The 23,337-nt window shown below is 34.8% G+C and overlaps 3 protein-coding genes and 1 pseudogene across 3 annotated transcripts; 3 read left to right on the top strand and 1 right to left on the bottom strand.

Moving 5' to 3' along the window:
• The first annotated feature begins 2,700 nt into the window (after window positions 1–2,700).
• On the top strand, window positions 2,701–11,232 carry LOC147478452 (16S rRNA processing protein RimM family). Its single transcript, XM_086583042.1, has 10 exons — window positions 2,701–2,953; window positions 3,497–3,636; window positions 3,732–3,866; window positions 4,592–4,702; window positions 6,028–6,312; window positions 7,152–7,351; window positions 7,617–7,905; window positions 9,000–9,113; window positions 9,937–10,128; window positions 10,680–11,232. Exons 1-10 carry the CDS (start codon window positions 2,758–2,760, stop codon window positions 11,025–11,027), a joined length of 2,010 nt encoding a protein of 669 aa, XP_086439168.1. The 5' UTR covers window positions 2,701–2,757; the 3' UTR covers window positions 11,028–11,232.
• On the top strand, window positions 11,104–12,359 carry LOC147478451 (protein pleiotropic regulator PRL2 pseudogene; annotated as a pseudogene).
• Window positions 12,360–14,591: 2,232 nt separating this feature from the next.
• On the top strand, window positions 14,592–17,128 carry LOC147478450 (large ribosomal subunit protein eL32z). The gene is made up of 4 exons (XM_086584173.1): window positions 14,592–14,748; window positions 14,851–14,954; window positions 16,286–16,467; window positions 16,821–17,128. Exons 2-4 carry the CDS (start codon window positions 14,865–14,867, stop codon window positions 16,948–16,950), a joined length of 402 nt encoding a protein of 133 aa, XP_086440299.1. The 5' UTR covers window positions 14,592–14,748; window positions 14,851–14,864; the 3' UTR covers window positions 16,951–17,128.
• Window positions 17,129–18,188: 1,060 nt separating this feature from the next.
• Window positions 18,189–22,364, bottom strand: LOC147478449 (uncharacterized). Its single transcript, XM_086584171.1, has 6 exons — window positions 21,918–22,364; window positions 21,115–21,309; window positions 20,059–20,175; window positions 19,468–19,617; window positions 18,741–18,799; window positions 18,189–18,631 (listed from the first exon to the last, which is right to left on the bottom strand). Exons 1-6 carry the CDS (start codon window positions 22,125–22,127, stop codon window positions 18,496–18,498), a joined length of 867 nt encoding a protein of 288 aa, XP_086440297.1. The 5' UTR covers window positions 22,128–22,364; the 3' UTR covers window positions 18,189–18,495.
• Window positions 22,365–23,337: the final 973 nt, after the last annotated feature.

Genomic DNA, 23,337 nt, shown 5'->3' with positions numbered 1-23,337 from the left:
AAAACAATATGAGTTAAATGACCTTGAAAACACAATTAGAATATTACACAATGTATTCAACGTATAACTTTACAAAGTATGTAGTAACAATATCAATAATTCAAAGTAAAGAAAATCAGATATTAATTAAATTAAACAATCAATATTTATAGCAACCGCTTGAAATCACAGGAGTATGCAATCAAACTAATCTACATAAAGGGAAAATGCTTCATTTGTAATGAAATCCAAAAAGTCAATCAATACCAAATTTCAAAGGTTATTTTGAAACCCAAAATCATAAATAATAAAAACACTCATTTTTTTAGAACGATTAGAGGAAAAAAAGATAGTGGGGAGAAAATAAGATGGAGAGGCAAAGTGATTACTTTGATTGTGGGAGATGCGAAGGTCGACAATTAGTGTATGTTGGAGTGTGGTGATGAAGATATATTTTGAGAAGAGAAGTGTTTGTGAGGAAAAACTTGAAAAGGGTAAAATGGGCATTTTGAATAAATGAAACACAAAGAAAATACTTAAACTCAAAATTTACCGAAGTTGGAACCTTTATTTCACATTTCAAAAAATCGGGTGGGCTTTAGGTGTAATTAATAAAGTCAATGGGTTTTAAGCTAATAAAGACCGGAATTAGGGTTTTAAACATAGTTTTATGTTTTTTTTATGGTTTTCTTGATAAATAAATGTTGCTATTATGTCCACCGATATATCCGATATTTCTGATATATATGATATTTTGATATTTTAGATAATTTGGATTGGTCACAAAAAAATTTGATATATCCGATATATATCGGTTTTTGGGTATACCGATATAATAACCGATATCGATATTTGGGGCCTTGATTTAGAGTATATTTAGGAGAGCAAAAAAAAAACATTAAAATTTTGAACTAGACCAAAAAAATACCAATCATCTTTAGAAGCAACATCAAATGACGTGGTTTTGGATAAAGCCATATAGCCCACGCGGTTTTTCCAAAACCATGCCACTGAAACCCATCTTAAAAGGCCAAGCCTACGCGGTTTTGGGAAAACCGCGCAATATGTCCACATCAACTTTTTTTTTTTTTATTTTATTTCCCAATCTCTCATGTGGTTTTAGCAAAATCGCACCATAGAAGCCCAAGCCCATGCGATGTTAGAAAAACCGCAAAAAAACCAAGTGAGATATTTAATATAACACCAAAACTGGAACCAAATATTGGCCGATTTGATAGTTGGTTTGGTATTTTCATCAATATGTGACTCTCTTGAAGTTGAAAAAACACCAAATTGTTGAAAATTTGGCGTTTGATGTTAGGTTGGTATTACTCCTAAAGATGCTATTAGTAATACACATTGAACCAAGGCCCAAAATATCAAATTCGGTGAATATTTCGGTGTACCCAAAAACCGATATATATCATAAATATAAGATATATCTATTTTTTTGTGACCAGTCAAAACTATCTAAAATATCAGAAATATTGGTAAAATAATACCGTAAAATATCAAAAATATCATATATTTATATTAAAATATGGTCAAACAGTCAAATGATATATATTGTAAATATTGCATACATCGGTTATATTGGTGATATAAAGTTTTATATTGGAAAATCCGATATAAATTGGGAAAAAAAATATTCAATATTCGATTGATATATATCGGATATATCAATGTTGGTGTACCCAAAAAATGATATATATCGGCAATATTTTGGGGCTTGCATTGAACTAACTCTTGAGCGAAGTGTTTGCAAGTAAGGGCTGGAAATGGTACCGGATGCGACCCAGATCCGAATCCATTTTAACGGATATGGTTTTTATGTTTGTGACTAGAATCCAACCTGAATATCCGAATTATTTGAACAAGATTTATATTTTGATGCCTAAAAATTAATTTATATTTTACATTTATATATGAAAATTATTAAAATAGTGTATTTTTGTGTATGTTTTATGGATATGGATATCCAAAATCCAACCCGAATCCAGATGGATCCAAAAACGGTAAAGAATTTTGAGTGAGATTCCGACCCGAACCCGCTCCATTTCCAGCCCTATTTGTAAGTCCCACCCACATAGTACAGTTGTACACAGCTAGGGTTGTCAATGGGTTTTGATAACCCGATAACCGATCCGAACCAAACCGATAAAAATGGTTTGGGTTGGGATAATTTGATTTATTTTATACCGACCCGAAACCGAACCGAATTGATAAGATATTGGTTTGGTTTCGGGTTTGCCCTCCACCCAACCGATATAAACCCGAACCGCTAAGATGACATTTTAGTAATATTTATGATTAATTTTGTATATATTTATCAATTATGTGATTGAAATTAATTGATTTAATTTAAGATTTAATTGATTTTATAGTTTTCGGTTTGGGTCGGTTCGGGTTCGGTTTGCAATATTTCTTATCGGTTTGATTTGGTTTTGGATTCCTAACTTTCTTATCGGTTCGGACTCTATTTTATAGGACCCGACCCAAACCGATCCATTGACAATACACAGCAAAGTCTCAAGTAGTTTGTTGTGAAATCTTAGATGGGCTTCATCATTCTTTAGCATGGAGTATCCATTACCCCAGCCCAATCCAACCCGACCCAAGAATCTCCAAAGAAAAGAAAATTGGAGTGTCCATTGCCCAAGCCCAAAAACCCATTTGAGCAAACTTAAAATGACTAAACTACCCTTATCATCACAACGTTCTATTTCTTTTGCTCATCACTTGTTCTTCTGCTTTCTGTTTTTTAAAAACAAAAAAAATATGCAAAGATCATGTCTTTTTTCAGCTCCCACCTCATTTTCACCTTTCTCTATCTTCCCAAGTCCACAAAGTGTAATAAAACTACCATTTCAAAACCATTCCAGAAGTTTTGTTATATCTAACTATTGGGCAAATGTACCCTTCAGTTGTTCAACTACATCTTCACGCCTTGTCCTTCCCCCTCTTCATAGCACTGGTAATGTTTGTTTTTTTACTTTTCTCTTTGTGGGTTTTGAGTAATATGTTTTTTTATAGTTGAAGAAGTAGTTAGTTAGTTACAGTGTTGTTTTTCATTGTTTGTGTTATGCAATATTGGTTTTTCTATGATGGGCATCAAGTATTTAGAGATAAGATTGTTTATGTTCTATGGTTTCAAGTGTTCTATGTTATGTTTGTTTTTGTTCCTTGGTTTCTGCATTTAAGTGTTCTATGTTGTCATTGTTTCTGCTGTATATGCATAGTTATGTAGTATTCTGTTTATTGAATAAGAGAAGAAGTAAGAAAAAGTATTAAAGGTCACACATATCTATATTTAAGAAAATAATATGTTTTACATGATAAGAACACCCAAAAGGCCCATAGATGTTAGACACCGCGGGGAAATGTCCCATAGAACTCTACCAGGCATTTTTAATTATCATTTTTGGTCTTTATATATTGAGTTTTAAATATTGATATTATGTGATAATAAGTTTATGCACTTAGAGGTGTTGCTGATTCTATCATATGGTATATGCAGCAATGGTTGAAGAAATAGTTGAAACAAGCAAAGAGGAATTGGAATTTGTTGAAGTTGGATACATATGCAAAGTTCATGGTATTGAAGGAGAGCTTCGTGTAAAGCCCAACACGGATTTTCCTGAACTAAGATTTGCTGAGGTACTAACTAAAGGGAGTTTGGTTTTTCTGTACAATTATTTTTGTATTGTTTTTTTATGAATTGTTATGTTTCTAATTGTAGATTTTATTTGTAGCCAGGAAGACGATGGTTGAAGGAACAGTATTCAGGAAAAGAAATTATTCGGGAAGTTGAGTTGGTTGAAGGTAGAGACCACCCTGGGCAGAAGAGTTGGATTGTCAGGTTTAGTGGGATTGATACAGTCGAAAAGGTGAGTAAATAGGAGAAGTTGTCGTTTCGATATTTGGATGTTTAAATATGGGATATATTTGGTACAAATTGAAGGTCAGTGTTGGATCAAATAGTTGCCCCCTTGGGTAGTATGCCCACAAATTTGATGCAGATTTCAATCGTTTGTATTGCATTAGTTTAGATGCATGAAACCCCTGGAAACCAGTGAGGCCAGGGGCAGGGCAGGGGGCTCTTGCATCAAAACATTTGGGGTGATGAGGGGCCACCAATCAGTCAAAGATGAATGCTGTGTGGACAAATAATATGATTTATGTCGACTGAAACCAGCCTTGGATGACAAATAATTTGGTTTATTGAAATGTTATAAATTTTTTGCTCTACCTAAGCTAAAATAGGTTTCTCTAATAAATGAGAAAAAAAAAATCATTAGTTTTCTATTTTCTGTTTTTTATGTCATCCAATTAAAATATTATGGGACATCTCTTCATTCTCTCTTCAGCTCTTTTCAGTATGGTAGTGAAAGACCATGGAATACACTCACCTATTCTCTTTGAGAAAATATTATCAGGGGGCAGAAAAACCCAAAGTCGAATAGTGTGTCAGATCTGATGTCAATTATTTGCCATTACTTTCTTGATGTCTTGAGTCTAGATAGTTCCAGTTAGGTAGTAAATGATATTTTCTGCTTTTCGAACTCTCTGGTTTATGACGTAAGTTTGTCTTATTCATCTAATAAAATTTCAGGCTAAGCAACTTATCGGGTCAACTTTACTTGTAATGGAAGAAGACAGGCCGGTCTTGGAAGAAGGCGAGTTTTACACTCGTGATCTTGTTGGCATGAAAGTAATTCTAAAGGTATGTACAGATGTACATTTTTTCCCCTGATTCAAAATTGGCCTTTTGCAAAAATATTAAATATGTATGTTATGCTGACGAAATTGTTGATTACTTTTAATGATAGATAAAGTACTTGCTAATTCCTACTTAGTATGTTTCCTTTACATGGAATACTCAGATATTATTTGCTGAAATATGCTTTCATGGCATCCCCATAAGCTTCATCTCATACATTTGACATTGGCATGTATGTGGTATCAGATGTAGATACATTGTATATGACATTGTTTGCAAGAAGCTAATAGGTTTTATCTTTATTCAAGTTCACATAGCAATTTTCTGTTAACTATTCATTTCATTTATTGAGTGATATGAAAAGCATTTTGTTTGATATTCTGATGCAAATCTGAAACATCAAACATACAAGTGATGCATGCACTTGCTGGAAGCAAAACATTTCATATAGACTTCAGAGTGTGTCGGATGTGTGAGTGGGACACAGGTGTCTGTAGTATCTTTAGAAATAATTTATTGGAAACTTGACGTGAAAGATGACGGTGTAATTTACAGGATTTATATCTTCATGATTTTATTTATTTATATTTTAATTAATTGGAAAAAGTAGAATACAACCCCAAAGCCCCAATCAAAAAAGCACTGTTGAAGATGACATGCCCCAGTGCCCCATATAGAGTAACAGACTAAGAAACAAACTATAATTCTGTGCAGGCCCCTACCCTTTTTCATTTCATTGAGTATGCTATTACAATGGTGTTATGGTGTAGACCTCTGAAAGGACTATTTTGTTATATTTATAGGTCACAGGAGAAATATATATACCCCTCCTAGTATATCAAAAGCAAGTTAATGCTATAGCAGCAACTATTCTGTTTTTCCTGACATGCAGTGCACTAGAACTTGAACCTTCTCCTTTTCACATTGCTCTAAAATAGATACTGATGGCATCATTCCTAAGCTAGAAATCTGACATAACCCACCTTTCACAATATTCAGCAGAAGGGGAAAAAAGTTAAAAAAAGCCTACAGAATACTTAACTACAGACATAGTGAATCCTGAATGCGAAACAACGGCAACTATATTTAGATAATGATGCATCCTATCTGAAAAAAAAAATAGAATGGGGAACGTAATTGAGCTTCATTTTTTCTAGATGTAAATGTTTAAATTATTTGTAATCAACTTGATTTTTTCTTAAAACGTAATGAATAATATTCTCTTTTATTTTATCAATTTTACTGTCTGGTTTTTTCCTACCAATTTAATAATGGTTCAATAGTTTTTGACAGTTGCAAATTTTCTATATCTTCTTTCTTCGTTCCAGGACACAGGCCTGTCAGTGGGAACCGTTGTTAATGTATTCAATAGCGGAGGACCAAATGATCTATTACAGGTAATGCTCAATTCGAGCGACGAGGCACATGATGCAACTGGTTCATCAGAGGCAGGACCTGGTGTTTCTGGCCACCTTGCTTGGGTTCCATTTGTTAAAGCGATTGTCCCAGATGTCGATATGAATAGAAGAGAAATGAGGATTACTCCTCCAAAGGGCCTTCTTGAATTGAATCTGCGTTCTGACATAAGGTCAAAGAAAGAAAGGCGACAACTGGTTAGTTTGCTCATTTGTAAATATCTTTGACTTTTATTTGTATATTCTTGGTGTTTCATCATTCACAGGTCACAGCTAGCTTCCTCCTTAAAATAGCACTAATATGATGCCTTCAGGAATAGTTAGAATTTGGACACATGTAAAAGAAACTTTCTTAAAAAAAAATCATTTTCACAGGAATTGACATGAAACTTAACATAAGATATTCTTTTTTGTTTTGTGTCTATGGAAGCCATTGTTGATCTCGCGAAGTAATCCATGAGTAGTTATTACATTTCAAGAATGAAATAAAAAGTCTTGGTTACATGATGCACAACCGAAAAAATGAAAGTGAGATCTTGCTTATTTACACAATCCATTATTTGTTTTTCGCTTTTGTATAAAATAATAGTAAAATCATGATATGACATTCTTACTTTCTTACAGTAAGTCGAAAAAAAGTTGATTAACAGTCTAACTACTTATTAGAAAACTTACTAAAATGATAGAATGAAAGCCTAATCTGTAGCCTAATTTCTTTTAAGTCCAACATCAGTATTTCATTATTCTAGCAGTGTTCCCAGAATCCCTCAGGTTGTGCTGTTCCTCGTCGAACAACTGTCTGCTTTTACCATGAGTTGGACCATGGGCTTATTTATAGGCCATATTTAATGTGTTACTTGGTCGTACACTCATACTTGTGAGTTTCACCATGATGGACTGGAATATTCGGTTTTGTTGCCACTATACTTCCCTTACTACTTCTACATAGAAAACTCAAAACTATGACATCAAGTTGACCATTTTGTTAATTTGGATATGAATGTATGATTACTAATAGGTCTCTTGAAATATTACAGGAGTGGAAAGAAAGAAAAAAGGCCTCAAGACGCCTTATAGCAGCAAAAAAGAAACTGAGCGAGATGGAGCAGAAACATATTTTTCATGGATTGAGGTTTGGAGAGAAAGCACAAAGGAATTTGCTTGCTGATCACATTGTGGGCATCAATTTCAAACTGTTCCAAGATGCTCTGCAGAATTTTGAGACAGTCACTACGAGGTGAAGTCTATTTTCATATTTTGTGCACTGCTATATGAACTGAACCAGTTTAAATTTTTCCTCAGTCATGTTTTTCAACACTGAAATGTCATCTTGTATTTTCTTTGTATTATCAAAAGTCACTCATCAGTGACAAGTTTTATCTGGTGGAGTCGTAGTTAATGCCTATGTGTCCAAGCATTTCCTTTAGATTGAGCTGAGATCTTCTGCCTTCTCAAGTCTTTTGCTTATGAATAATGTTTTCTGTATTTCTTCTTGGATTCAGATGGAACTTGTCTGAGTTCATTAGTGCTTATTCCACTAAGCTATTGGAAAATCCTATAAAAGTATCAGAGGAATGCTTAATTTCGTGTGGAACTAAAGATAACATGGATGCAACTGAGGGAATGAAAATAAAGGGGCTAAACATGATTTCAGAAGGGAAAGCTGCAATTGTTTTGGTTGTGGGTGACCAGACCAGTCAGGGTAGATTCTCTAACCTGGAACAAGGTGATTCAGGACGTGCTGAGAATTCTTCAAACATATCTCATATTCAGGCATTACTTAATGATGAGGTGTGTATGCTTTAAGCTCTGGCATTCTTCTTTGTGATTCTGATTTTTGCTAAACTGGAAGATTGGGTAATTTTTATTGATATAAACCAACTTTAGCTTTACCCCATTTTGGTGATATTGTCTTCAGAGTTTCACAAGTTAGAAGTGGCATTCTTATGTCTATATCATTTTCTTGTTTATTCTTTTATTGCTTTCTATCTATGTAAATGACACTTTATATGGTAAAAAAACAGGCCATGTCCAACACACAAATGCTCATACTCATAACAGATACACGAACACACATTGATGCGGACAATTTCAGGCTAGAGTTTCTCAACCCTAAAAGAGGAAAATAATTAAGTAGAAAGAAGATGTGAGAAACAAGGAAAAGATGATTGGAAAATCCAACTCTTTTTCTACATACATTTGGAAGAAGATAGAACTATAGAAGAAGAAAGGTGAAAGAGAGAATATTATTCTCTCCATCTAAATCATGGGTTACAATGAACTAGACACTAAAGCAACGAATGGGGTTGATTTAAGTATAGTTAAATTAAGATGGACTTGAGAACAGTACATCACATGTTAATTGGATATGAGAAGGTGTTGAGATCAGCTAGTCTGAACATATAGTATTATACATTGTGCCCATATTCAAGTGTTTTCAAGATGCCGGTTCAGTCACTTTGTAACTGTGTTGGTGTACAACACGTGGCATGTGTATGCATGTCTAATTATCTATGTCACTTCGCTGCCTATTCTAACTTCACAAGAAAAAATATAAAGAGAGACGTTATTTCTTAGCTGTCTTTTTATATTGTTGTCTACCCACCCCCCACAAAATAAAATAAAAATACAAATATAAAAAAAAATTATAATAATAATATAATATTCATGTCAGTGCAAGTAGAGATGCTTTCAATACTTTTTTTATCAGTACCACCTTTCAATACTCATGTCAGTGCAAGTAGAGATGCTTGCCTCCTTGTTACTTCAGATCTCCAGTTCTAGCTAATGGGAGCTACCTTAAAAGTTATTGCATTTTACTAAGTTAATTATAACTTTACTATTTGAGTTAGTGGTCTGATAGATTATTTATATTGACGCTGCAGTTGGAAGGGGATTGTGGATTTCTACCACTGGTTATGGTTTCCCCTGCTCATGAAACACAGGCTATCCAACAGAGCTTCTTGGATCATGACTATTTTTCTTTTAACACTGATAAGGTAGGTTTTAAATCCTTAGTTGCTACTAGCATCTGCATACTGTTGTTTGCTTTTAAGTTTTTTGTGGAGCTTTGCCTGTTCTTATGGTTAGACACACAATATAAGCAATAGGCTTTCGTTTCCTGTTGACTTAGGTGTTGTTTATCTTGAGTGGCTATGCTATGATTGCTTTTGATTTAATATATGAGACAAGCTAAATCATATTGCTTGAGTGCAACATCTTTTCATTCATAGGACTGTGTCTGGGGTTCGTCAAGTATGATCAGTGGACACTCTGTCCGCATTTTGTTGGTAGCCAATTCATTTTGGCAATTTCCACTTTTTATATTTTTTTCTTTGTTTGTGATATGTTGCAACTTTTTTTTTTTGGACATCATGATGGATATTTATCTACCTCCTCTTTCCAAATTTTATATTGACTGAAACCAGCCCCAAGAGATTGGTTCAAGTGGTGGCTCTCAGTCGGATGACTATTCTTCTTCCAAATAACAGTGACCTTTTCTGGTCAATGCTTGTTAAACAACCTGAACTCGTAACTAGGTGCAATGCATTATAGGCAGAATTTGTCACTGTTCAATACAATTTGAAGTGTGTGTGCATAATCCATGTAATCAAATGAGACATTTATTTAGTGATGCTTACAAGCGTTAAAGCTACACACATCAGTTTTTTTTTTTTTTTTTTTCCTATTCTCTGAACTCCATTTTTTGTACGTTTTATGGTTTTTCTATTTAAGCATTCTCATCATATATTTGTGAGATTCTTTGATTGAAATTTTGTTCCGTCATTGTTATGTTTTCTTACTACTACAGCTTGTTCACAGGTCTGGTTCTTGGAAGAGGAAAACCTACCAGTTGTTAGTAACTCAGTAGAAGAAGAACACAGACACAAGGTTTTGATGAAATCTCAGTGGGAGATACTCCAGTCACCAGTTGGATCTGGTGGAATTTTCAGCTTACTCTCATCACACACCATTTTGGAGGATCTTAATGAAATGGGTGTGGAATATGTGCAGGTTCGACTTATGACTTTTATGAACTCTAAAGTATTTTTTTTTTGTAAAGATGAATTTATGATGAACTCTCAAGTGATGCATATGTTTTGATGTGCTAGTATTTTTCTTTATTTGGCCTTTGCACTGCTCCCTTAAGAGATTAGCCATCTCTAAAAGCCTTTGAGGAAGAAAAAGAAAAGATAGTTGCATGGCTATCCCCTTAAGATGAGAGTAGACTATCTGTAAGTTTTGATACTAGGTGACAGTGTGGTGGTAACTGGAAAGACACATTCATCCATTGTGGTATAATGGGATCCTAGTTAGTGAACAGGGCGCTGGTGAACATAAGTACAAAGCCATGTGTTTTGGCTTATGTTTATATTGAAAATTAAAAAGTGTCCCTTCACATTGCTAGACTTAATTTTCAGCGGCTTCTGAAGCATTGCACTCATTTGGGTGTACTTGTTTTGTACACGGCATGATCTCTGGATGGACGACCCATCCGAAACACCCATTGTTTATCCTTGAAATCTTATGTGTCAAATTAGGTCTCATTACTTTCTTTGTTGTAGGTATGTAGCTTGGGCAAAAGGTCAATTGTAGGGAACCCTTTGTTCTTTGGCTATGTCAAATCTCGTGAAGCTGATCTTGGCATCAAAATTTGCAAGTCCAACGGAGAGTCTGAAGACAATTTCAATGTTATATTCTCCTTGAAGTATCTGAAGAAGATTACAAAACAGAGTGATAAGCTAAAGTTCCATGCCATCACCAAGCAAAATTCACACGTTGAAATGATTGATAAAGAATGGGTTGATGTTGTACCCCAGTCACCCAATTCATACGAGCTGCACTGCTCAATCTGCAGTTCCCTGAGTGTTTGCCCTCCTGATAGGATTTGTGTGATGGAGGTTACTAGTTGATTTCTCAAATTATGAGTTGTATAGGTGGGCCATGGAATTTACCCCAGGCCAAATGTTATATGTAATCGCTCAAGTAATGAGTTGTATATGGTATATATAGTTGGCTTGTAGTATTTTTACATAGCTAAAATGTTAAAGAACTTCTTTGTACAGTGTCATGTATATTCACATTCTCTCATATAAAGAAAATTCGAAAGATACAATACATACTACTTGAGAAAATTGACGTTTAAGACGTGAACCATGTTGTGCCGCGTAGAACTATTTTAATTAGGAAACTACACTATTACCAAGTTTGCAAGCCCAGAGGAACAGCAACCGCATCATCCCCCATCAACCTCAGCACTCATGGAAACGCTTCCAGAAAATTCATCGCCGGTTCCCTCCAGTAGTGCTATGTGGAAGAATTACAGGGTCGTCAGCGGTCATCATGGAGCAGTGAGGTCTGTTGCTTTTGATCCAAGCAATTCATGGTTTTGTACAGGTTCTGCCGATCACCACAATAAAAATATGGGATGTGGAACGGGTGTATTGAAGCACACATTAACTGGCCATATTGGACAGGTACGTGCCCTTGCTGTTAGCCCCCACCACACCTACATGTTCTCTGCTGGCGACGACAAGCAAGTTAAGTGCTGGGATTTAGAGCAAAACAAGGTCATTCGGTCCTATCATGGACACCTCAGTGGTGTTCATTGCCTAGCAATTCATCCTACAATTGATGTTTTGCTTACGGGTGGACGCGATTCTGTGTGCCGGGTCTGGGACATCCGTAGCAAGAGTCAAATCCATGCTATTTCAGGCCACAACGAAACAGTCTGTTCAGTCCTAACACAAGGTACAAAACGATCAAGTTGTGGGACATAAAAACTGGGAGCGCAATGGTGACTCTTACTCACAATAAGAAGTCAGGTAGAGCATTAGCGCAGCACCCACAAGAACGTTGTTTTGCATCCGCATCGTATGGTGACATAAAGAAGTTTAAGCTACCAAAGGGAGAATGTAAACATAATTTTTTGCGCGACAAAACACAATTATTAATGCAATGGCTGTCAACCAAGATGGTGTGCTCGCTACAGCCGGTGATAATGGGACTGTGGTTTTGGGACTGGAAGAGGGCATCCCTTCCAACAAGCGCAACCAGGGTCACTGGATTGCGAGGCTGCCATATACGCTCTCTCATGGTTCGCGTCTCGTTACTTGCGAGGGTGATATGACCATAAAGATGTGGAAACAATAGGATAAATGTTGATTCTTGTTGTGTAATTTTGTTATTGTAATCTTGCAAATGTTTAACAAAATTTGGTTCACTGAACCGGCTGTCTAATTGAGGTGATTTGATCGCATGATGTCCATTTTTTATTGTTGCAATCTTTCTCTACTAATAAACCCATAGTTTTCCAAAAAATAATAATGCTTAGCAAATTTAATTAAGTCAGTGAAGGTTGTTGATGGACTCCTCCGTGCGACTAGCTTGAGGATTAATGATACATTACAGTGTGGATTCAACCATCTTGGATATGATAATAATGATCTCAATCCTCATCTGCTATTACTTCAGGCTGCAACTTAGAAGTAATTTTAAATACAATCTCAGCATTTCGACGTCTTTGTTAAATTGTTAATTTCTCATAAGCTCGAACTTGGCTGGGGAGTGAACATTGGTGGAATAATTTCAACAATCTAACCTTGGACAATACAAAAAATTATAAATACAACCACCGTGAATTTGTACTCCTAATACTTCTTTTAGTATAGAACACTGTGGTGTCGTTGTTAATTTTTTTGTGAGAGCATTCCCAACGCAAGTCACTTTGAGGGGAAATAACAACTTGTCACTCTTATTGAGCCAAAAACAACGGTGCAATGCAAAGGTGACATTGAGGAGGGTAGTTTTTCACTAAGTTATAAGTTACAATGAGAGTAGCACTTGCTATTGAGATAGTTGATAACTTGTGATCTTTGGACGGAATATTTTATTCCGTCTCGAGTTTTTTTTTGGTTTTTTTGTCAAGATGGGATGTTTCATTCCATCTTGAGGTTTTTTTTATTATTTTTTCCCCTCTTTTCCGGACGAGATGTTTCATTCCGTTCAGATCGTTTTTTTAGTTTTTTACATTTAAACGGAATGAAACATCCAGCCCAAAGTTTAAAGTCACCTCTGTATTGCGCAACTCTTAGCAGCTTCTCCCTAAGAAAGTAAGAATGAAAAGGAATAATCTTATGTGGAGGTAACAAGTTGTTGTTTGCATTGAAAATGTTCTGAGCAACATTGTGTTGTTACTTGTTAATTGCTAAGGACTTGTTGATGGACTCGTAGAAAATTGCGTATGTTGTATGTATGGTATATAGTCATGTATATGCGCATCATATCTCATTGAATTTGTGATTCAAATTCTTAACCCTCGCTCCATCAAAGACTAAGCTTTGTCCTAGGCATTTCACGTTGCAACTTGAGAACTTATTGTAAATACAATCCTAGCTGTTCCATGTCATCCCTAGACACGTGTTGTTCAGGGCCGGCCCTAAGCCTATGCTGTCTAAGGCTTTGCATACGCCCCCAATATAAACAAAAGAAAAAGGTCCCGTGAAGCTCTTAAAAACCCACTATAGTGTTAGCCACTTAGAAACCTAAACAAAATCCCAATTTTTCATACTTTGCATTGGGCCCTTTAAAACAAAGGGTCACCCTTGGTGTTGTTTTGTAGTCAAAGAAAAATATGTGAAGAATACCCATTTATCAGTCAAGGGAATGTATGTACAATAGTACAATTGTGCAACTGTTTGGACACAAGAAATGCAAGGCACATAAGATATATTTTGCAAAAAAAAATCACAAATCTGGAAACTCTATATAACGAAATATCAATAGCCAACAAATAGGCCATAACATATAAGATTGATATCTCCGGGGTAAGCTGGACTCCGGGGAGAAAGATTGTAAAATTACCAAATTTAACATAGTAACAAGTACGTGAGACATGCAGTTGTAATGATCTACCGTCTCAATTATAGATTATGTCATCTGAAACACATAAGAGGTTCAAACAATTTCATTAGTTGGGTTTGAGATATTGGTAACAAAATGCCAGTTTTCTCTCTTCAATTGAATTAATGCAAAAGTGAATACTTGATTAATTGAATATATTTACATGTGAGTTTGCAATATAATCCCGATATCATGTTTTTTCTTCTTTGATAATGAAATCCTTATACAAAACAACTATGGTTGCCATTGCTACGTCTCCTTCACAAGAATTCAAGTTAGAGTTAGTATAGGATTTGGACGATTTTTCTGGTTTTTATTTCCAGCAAATGGAAGAAAATTACTTAAAAGAAAAGGAAAAAACTGTACTATTTTATTTATTATTATTATTTTTATGAATTGTACAAATTCATTTATTATGTTAAAGTTATGAAATCTTTGCCAAAAATAATAAAAAGAGTATATATCACAAAATGTTGCGAAATTTAAAGACGTTTGTGTCGATCCATAATATCTCATACAAATTTCATAATATAATCCCATTTATTAAACACCCCTCTTGTAATTTACACAACCCTAAAAAGAGGGACGTCCACGTAACACACAAAACAAACAAAGGAGCTATTCACAAATACCAAATCTTAACTTGTCCATAAAACCCTACCTTTCTATACTTCAAAAAGGAGGCTGCCTCTAGTTTTTTCACAGAAGAAAAACCCTAGAAGAACCAAACTTGTAAGCCTCCCCTTCTTCTGTTCTTCTTCATTCTCATTTGTTGTTAACACTTTGATTTATATAACATTAACGTTTGTGTGTTTTCATTTTGTTGAATCAAAGCAAGGTAAGAAGAAATGGCAGTACCACTTTTGACGAAGAAGATAGTGAAGAAGCGTACCAAGAAGTTTATCAGGCCACAGAGTGACCGTAAGATATGTGTCAAGGTATAATAACTAACTTTTTAACTCCTGGTGATTGAATATTTGAATAAAAATGTTATCTTTATGTTATGGGCTTGAGTTTTGATAGAAATGAGGTGACCCGTTTTAGATCTAGATGTATTAATGTGTATTGGTGCTGTTTTTTTTTAAGATTTAAAAGGTTCATTGGGCATGTTTTTGTTGTGTGTGGTATTAGACCATAGAACATAAAAGGCTTTGCTATGATTTGTTGTAGATAATGGTAAATGAGATTAGTATATGCACTTTATTGAGATGTTATTCGATCTCATTGTTGTTATGTATTGTCCTTTATATTGTTTTTTTTTATGAGATTGAGTTGTCGAGTGGAAAAATAAAAAGATTGAATGGATTGTTGTCTTCTTGTATTAGGCAATCTTTTAATTAGTGTCAGTGATAAGATTAGATCACAGTAAGTTTTAACTTGAATTTAAGCATTTGAAGTTCACATTGATTTTTTTGTCTATGTGAACTTAAACTTAACACTATGTATTATCAAAGTCAAAACATGTGGTTGTGCTTGAGTTCTAGTTTATATTGGATTTCTATTTTTTAGGTTATTTTGTATGTCAGGTTAGTTTTAGAATCTTTTGTTCAAGTTGTTGGTAAGAATGTAAGGATGCAATGCAAGGTTCTGTACCATCAGATTGCCCTACAAAAACTTGGAAATTTCTAGAAAATTATCCTAAAGCATGTAAAGAATGGTTCAGGGTCCTTTCTTATCTAACTAATTCCAGGACGGACTATCCAAATCTTGGAAATTGAGTTGTTACAAATGGCTAGTCTTTTAGTTAATTTTATATTGGTATGAAGTGTATATATAGTTCTCCATGGAATGTAAATGTTAGGATCAGATTGCAGTGATCAGTGCCATGAATTTAATCATCTAATATTCACCTCAATTTTCTGGTGTATGTAAAACTTAAGTGGAACACTGTCTGATGGTAAAGTAAAAGAAATTGGTGGTTTGGGTTTCTATTTTTAAGTTTGAAATGCCTATCTTTTGTTAACGCTGTAGGTTAGAATGTGAGAATTCCATGCAAGGTTCTGTACCATCAGAATAGTTGAGACAAAGTCACTAGTTTATAGGAAAAAAAACTTTTCTTCAATAGCATTTGTAGAAAGGTTCAGGGTGCTTTCTTATTTCACTAATTCTAATGGCGTACATGAATGTTTGTGATTATCATATTAGTCAGATTGTTTTAATTTCACTTACTCATAATACTTGAATATTTGATATGGTGTATTGACGTTGGTGATTTTTTTTAAAACATTTGTATTGATAAGGCTTGTTTGGTTGAATGCAATTATTACAGCAAAACTGGAGAAGGCCCAAGGGTATTGATTCTCGGGTCAGAAGAAAGTTCAAGGGAGTTACCTTGATGCCCAACATTGGTTATGGATCAGATAAGAAGACTCGCCATTACCTACCAAATGGCTTCAAGAAGTTTTTGGTGCACAATGTCTCAGACCTCGAGATCCTGATGATGCACAACAGGTACAAATGTTTTCTCATGTACTGTGACATTCTAGCATTTGTTTATTGAAAGTGCAAGTTACCGACAAGAATTGGTTCTGTACAAGTCCCTACTCTACGCTGTACCAAGGCTAGGCAAATTAATTCCTACATGGTGCAGTATGTCGCATTTTCCTGATTGACAGTGTATGAACCAGCTTACCAGCTCCCCCCCCCTCTCTCTCTCTCACGCAGGCTTTAGTTTTACTTTTTTGTGAAATGCTTCAGGCAGAGCTAAATACAGAGTTTTGCAGTTGGGAATAATTATGATCTTTATTTTCATCCTGTATGTTTATAAAATACATTACTAATATGTAACATTAACTTACATACAGGACTTACTGCGCTGAGATTGCACACAATGTGTCCACCAAGAAGAGGAAGGAGATCGTTGAGCGAGCTGCACAGCTTGATGTTGTTCTCACAAACAAACTGGCTAGGTTGCGTAGCCAGGAAGATGAATGATCTAGACAGCAGCTATTTGCACTTGGTCATAATTGGCAGCTGCTCCTGTTTAATCTTCCGTCTCGTCCTGATTTTGTTTCCGAACTGTTCTTTAAACCTATAGTTTCTAGTCCAAACTTTGTAGTGATTTATATCCTTGAATGCTTTTGTGGTAATTTTTACTTGGAAGACTTCAGTATCTTGTGACTTTTATTTCGGATTTTGTCATTTCAGGGTTAGTGGATGTCTATGGGGTAAACCTTTTAATCTAATTATCTCAAGTTGCTTTTACTTTTTACCAGCCATGGTGTATACATAACCAGCCCTATTTCACTTTTGGTAGTTTTAGGGTAGTAGTATTGGGCGCAAAGATTCTGGTACTGAAGTGCTGTCTAGGACTCTAGGCTAGTTCCTGCACCTTTAGCTACAGTCCATGTGTGCCTTCACCAATTAAGCTCTTACAGTTAAAATAGGTACACCTTTTAATGGAATTTTTCTGGTTTATGGCTAAGATGGAGCATTCAAATTCTCTTTGTTCCTCCCAATCCATATTTCATGGTTTGACTGAAATCTTTCTGAGAAGCTGGCAATCAATATTGAACTTGACGGGAATCGAACTTGATTTGAGGGCTAATTGGTATGCTTGTTACTTCTTGTTAGTAACAATCAGGAATTACCTGTAGGCTCATCTGAAGTGTTCAGGCGTTGTCTTATTACACGGATGCAAGCATTGGCAAGGTAATGCATGTAGTTACATGGTCCGTGGAAGTTTCCAATTCTTTCAGACTGTTCTTAGAAGTTAATATTTTATTATTTTACCAGCAGAGTTTTAAGGCAAATCTGGCTTGGAATAGTTGTTACCACGCAAATGCTGGCGAAGCAAACCGAGCCTGATATAGTTATGCAGGTATAGTGACCGACTTGGCGAGTCTTTATTAGAACATAAAATTACACTTTTCTCAAGAATCATGTCATATGTTCACACAAATTTTGCCAGCAAAGTTTGCATCCTTTCTAGGCTTCTAGCTGTGCACCAAACCTTCAGTCACAGTAACTTTGTAGCTGCAGTCTACGTCCTTGTTGGTCTGGCAACAATTAACTGTTTATACCTGAACTCTTATATGTGAAAGATATTCGTGAGCTATTTAGTAGTTTGATAATGTTTAGTAGTTCTTGCTGTATAAACAAAACAACAAATCAGTAATACTTCAAAGGCTGTTCTTGCAAATTTTGCTTAATTGGCTGGGGAGAAAAGAGCCTGAACAACCGTAAGATTTTTCTTCAATTTGACATGAAGGGGAAATTGTTTCTAAAGAGATAACATCATACATACATTTCTTTTTGCCATACTTAATTTAAATAAATATTTTGAAACCAATTAAAAAATTTCTTTCCCTTCATCTCAGAATGAAGGGAGAACAAATGGTATCTCCCCTTGCTAGAACTCTCTATACTGTGTATGACATGAAGCTCTGTAACCCTTTGATCCTCGAGCAAAATCATAACAAAGCAACTTCATCAAACTTCCTCTATCAAGAAGCAATCTCCAAAAACTCTATATGTCCCTCAATCCAGGTAGAAGAGAGTTACAATCTTCCTCATGTCTTTGGCTTCTTGACAAGTTTCCATGAGTAATCTACTATCATGGAATGCAAAACAAATGACTTGCTGTACATGTGAGAGTATGTCCATGTTGCAAAGCCTGTGGTGATGAACCAAAGAGAGAACCATAAGAATCTTTCTCTTAAAAACCTGCTCCAATACCTACTTCAAATCACCAGAAAAAGAAAAGAAGGGAAGATCCCACATACCTGCTGGCTTCTATCAAAGGTAGATGATCATTGTAGGGTTTCTCTATCACATTCTTCACCTGATTATACAATTATACAGTAAACATTGTCACTAATGTCATTACAATGGTATAACATAAAGCCTAGCTCAAACATTGTCTTTAAACAGGTAAAATTTTCAACAATCTATTTAAAAAAAGATAACAAATCGATATACAAATAATGTGTTGAATATTTTTTGATAATTTGTAAATGCAACTATCATCCCAGATTCCCTGAACTAATACTAAACTATGAAAAACACGCTAATCTTGAGAAGCCAAGCTGTATAATGATACTGACAGGCCCTGAGTATTCTACTAGTAGACCCCCAAACACACACCCTCCGAACATGACTATTTATCAATGCATTAGACCACTTTTTGTTTGTGGAACGAATTGAGTGAACCCCAAACACTTAAACCAACAGACCTCAAAGTCGACTGGAATGCTATTGAACATTGTAAGATACAATCACTAAATTTGTACACCCTGTTCTTGAACAAGTCATGAGTGTTATATTTGCTCCTAATCAAAACAGGGTTTTGCATTGTGGTAAGAACAGTGAAGATGATTCCCTCTTACGTACATTCTATGGGAGAATACCATTGCACAAGGGGGAAACGGTACAGTTAGATAGGGAAGTAGGGAACACAAATCACAATGAATGCAAAAGAAAACTGCAAAAGATTGAAACCGCCAAACTTACTTTCGAAAGTAATTCCTGGCTCTCAGGAGGTTGCTTTTGCAGACTTTGAGGCAGTATAACTGTAAGCAGCTCAGGTTTCTCTGCTCTTAAAGCGCCTCTAATAACAGCTGCATTAGTCCCTGATGCTCCAGATGTAAAAATGTGATTTTTCTGTGAAGGAATAGGATAGTTAGAAGTGTCTAAGAACTGGACTAGAAGATCTAGCATATTTATTTGAAGAAATCCAAACAGCCCTCATGTAATAATACGAATAAGAAGAAGAATGATAATGTTGCTAATATAACAGAAGATAAAAAGAAAGAGAGAAGAAAAAGGAGTAAATGGGATGTCATAGACTCATAGTAAATTAACGTTTTAATTTGACTGGAGGTCCTTTATCCAACAAAATTGCTATTTCAACAAAATTGGATAAAACTTGGGACATGTGCTATAATCTTCAGACTGAGCCTACTCCCAATTTACTATCTATTTTACGTCCTGGACTTCTGGTATGCTACTGCTACACCTTTATTGTCAGTACAACAGTGGCAAAGACGTGTGGACACTTAAACGCCAATTGTCGTAGAAAGTAAAGACTACAGAGATACATACAGTTATGACCATAGCGTAACTTAGAATCTCAATAAGCTCCTGATGCATAAAACCCATATTTCGTGTACCAAAGAAACCAATTGCTCTGGGACCCTGTTGTTGGATGGCCAATAACTCCTGTAAAAAAGAAATCATTTTGTCAGAAACCTCAATATCATCCTAGGCTACATTTGACATCGCTGAAACTATGAACTTTTTATCTTCTAACTGAGCAATCTCCACTACTTAACACAGACATGGAAATTGCAGCACAGAATGTGATCATACAAAACTTGGAACTCAATGCTACTTCTAGTGAGTTTTGAGACATCATTCACACGACTCAATTCAGAAAAAGAGAATTATCCAAGGGATGTATGCTACCAACCATAGGAAAGCAGCTAAATAGTTTCAGCAATTCCAAAAGGGTCCTAGTCTATAACAAAAAACAAAAGGAGTACTAAGTAGAAAAGGATGGGATAGGTATCTCCCTAATCTTCCATACATGTGGCACACATTAAAAGAAAAAGGGAAAAGTGCATCCATTGGCGCCATCTTTTGATTTGAAAGGTAAAATCTATTACGGTGGTAGAAGGTTTTTATCCCAAATCAAATTAACAACCCCCACAAACTTTACCAACTAACTAGATTGCTTCCACATCCCACTCAGTTAGATCTAACAAGCATGATGACAGATTTCATAGTCCTTAAAAGTGTAGAATTGTTCTTTTTCAATTGATCGATAATATGTAAGATTGTGTCCTCAAGGAAAATCAATGAAATTTGGAATCAATTCCATAAAGTCTTCCTACTAGATGATTAGTCTCATCTATAACACTAATTTGAGTTCAAGATTTCCTATACCAGACCCACTGTTCTAACTATCTTGTAGCTTGTGCATGGCATGATAGACAATCCCTATACTACAGTCTACAGGGAATCAAGAAACTAGGAAAACAATCTGCTGAATGAATTGCCCACCCAATCTGAATACATCCAGAAAAAATCGGATTGCACCGATATGCAACACGCAGATGTAAAAAGAAAAAGTCTAATTACGACATGGAAATGATGTACCTGTAGGTAATCCACATCTGGTGCAGGTTTGAACTCTGATACCAGCCGCGATCCTGACCCTTCCACAAGGGATTGGACTTGAGTAGGAACTTGTGTAGTGACTTCTTCATCATAACCACGCATATGTACCTCGTTGTTTGCTTCGGTCTCTGAAGTACTCTCATCTTGATCTCTTCCTTTGGATCCACAAAACCACTACAGAAGTACAAAAAACAACTCGTAGTAGTAAATAATTAGTGAGAGGTAAGTGTGCCATAAAGTGACCTAACTGTTATCTAGAACATACAGCAAAACATTGCATCTAGTCTAGAAGAATCTTCATCAATCCAATACGCTGAATGATTCATGTCCTTCAACGTTATTAACAGCCACCTTCTGATACTTGTTCTACCCTATATCTCAAAATCAAAATTCACATTCTTTTGCATTTAGGGTCACACCCAACCTTCTTCTACAGAAACCCGCTTATGCAGTTATGCACATCATTAATCACATTACAACTACGAAACGCAGAGGGACTACACATCTACAAAAAAATAACTCATATTTCTCTCATAAGTTCAATTAACAGTACATGAAAATAACTCCAAAGCATGCCCCAAAGGATTACAACTCAGTTTTCAAAGAGAAACAGCAGCAAAACCACATATAATGCCTTACAAGTTAAGCCTATATATTGTAGTAGTCTCATTGGTAATACAACTCAGTTAATTTTATTCATTATTTTATAAGCAAATACACTCAAAACAAGCCCAAATCTTCACTCAGTATAAATATATACATATAAATAAAAAAATAAATACCATCTGTCTTGAAGAAGAATGGCGTGAGTATTTCCTTGAAGCACCAAAAACCCATCTACTACTAGAAGAAGCAATACAAGAAAGGGGTTGGTTGAAAGAGTATTGGTGGGCACATGAAAAGTAGACAAATTTTGAAGCTTTAGAAGAAAAATCTGAAGAAGAAGAAGAAGAACAAGGGGGTGTTTGTAAAGGCAACAAACAAGTTGTCATGGTTGTTGTTTGTTTTCAGAGCTCTTCTTCTCTTTCACTCATTGGTTACTGTGCACAAAACATTGCTTAAGGTAATAAAGATTAGATTTTTATTCAAAGTTAGTAAAAAGAACACACTCTTTTCATCTTTTTTCACTTTAAGAAAGACTAATTAGTAATTACTCATAAAGTTTTAATCCTTTTTTTAAGGAAAAAAAGTTAAGTCAATTGCATATAATAGGAAAATAATAGTATGTCAACTTGAGGCCACTCTTTTTGGGGGATATACTTCAGAACATTAGGAGGTCATCAACTATATATATATTTGTCACCACCCTTCGGAATTTTGCTAAAAACTATTTCTAGGTAGAAATTGGTCAAAATTTGCATATACTTGTCTCAAATTTTGGTATCAAACATACAGTTAATGCCTCCACCACCTAGAGATGCTCTTATTATTACAGGTGCTTTATGAGTTTCGACGTCTTTGGATATGGCTATTCACATTCACATTCACATTCACGTTAGTAGAATGGAGTTTTTCCAAAATTTAATAAGATATATATGAGTTTAGATCCGAACTAAATATAGGTTGATTGTGATTATTAAATTATTAAAGATCTTGGCACATCTTAGCCAATAAGTATTAGTGGGTGTTTGGATCTCATTTTTTCTTAAAAAGTAATTTTCTGAAAAAATATTTATTCTAAAAACAATTTTTGAATAAATATATTTGGTTGTGATTTTTTTTAAAAACTATTTTATCAAACCAATAGATTTCACACAATATTTTTCGATATATTTTGATATATCGTGACATTTAGTACTAAAAACTGTAAAACATGTGCCAAAATTGAAAAACCAAAAAAACAATTTTTTGAGTGCCAAAAAGTGAAAACCCAAAAAAAAAAAAAAAAAAAAAAATATATATATATATATATATATATATATATATATATATATATAAAACTTTTTTAAAAAACAAGTTTTTGTTATTTATCTTAAAACATAATTTTTGGATGAAAAACTACTTTTTAGGAAAATAGAGACCAAACTTGTTTATTTTTTCAAAAAATATTTTTTCACTAATAAATATTTATTGATAATAAATAAATATGGTCCAAAACCCCCAACTTCTAATTTTTTAGGGTCAACAAGGGAAAATGAATAGAAAAAATTTAATGGCATGCAAATTTCTTAGGAAGGACCTAATGAATAAATGAAATATTTG

The sequence above is a fragment of the Coptis chinensis genome, chromosome 9 (assembly GCF_015680905.1).
Source record: "Coptis chinensis isolate HL-2020 chromosome 9, ASM1568090v1, whole genome shotgun sequence".
Taxonomy (NCBI): Eukaryota; Viridiplantae; Streptophyta; class Magnoliopsida; order Ranunculales; family Ranunculaceae; genus Coptis; species Coptis chinensis.
This window is presented reverse-complemented; position numbering and strand designations above follow the sequence as displayed.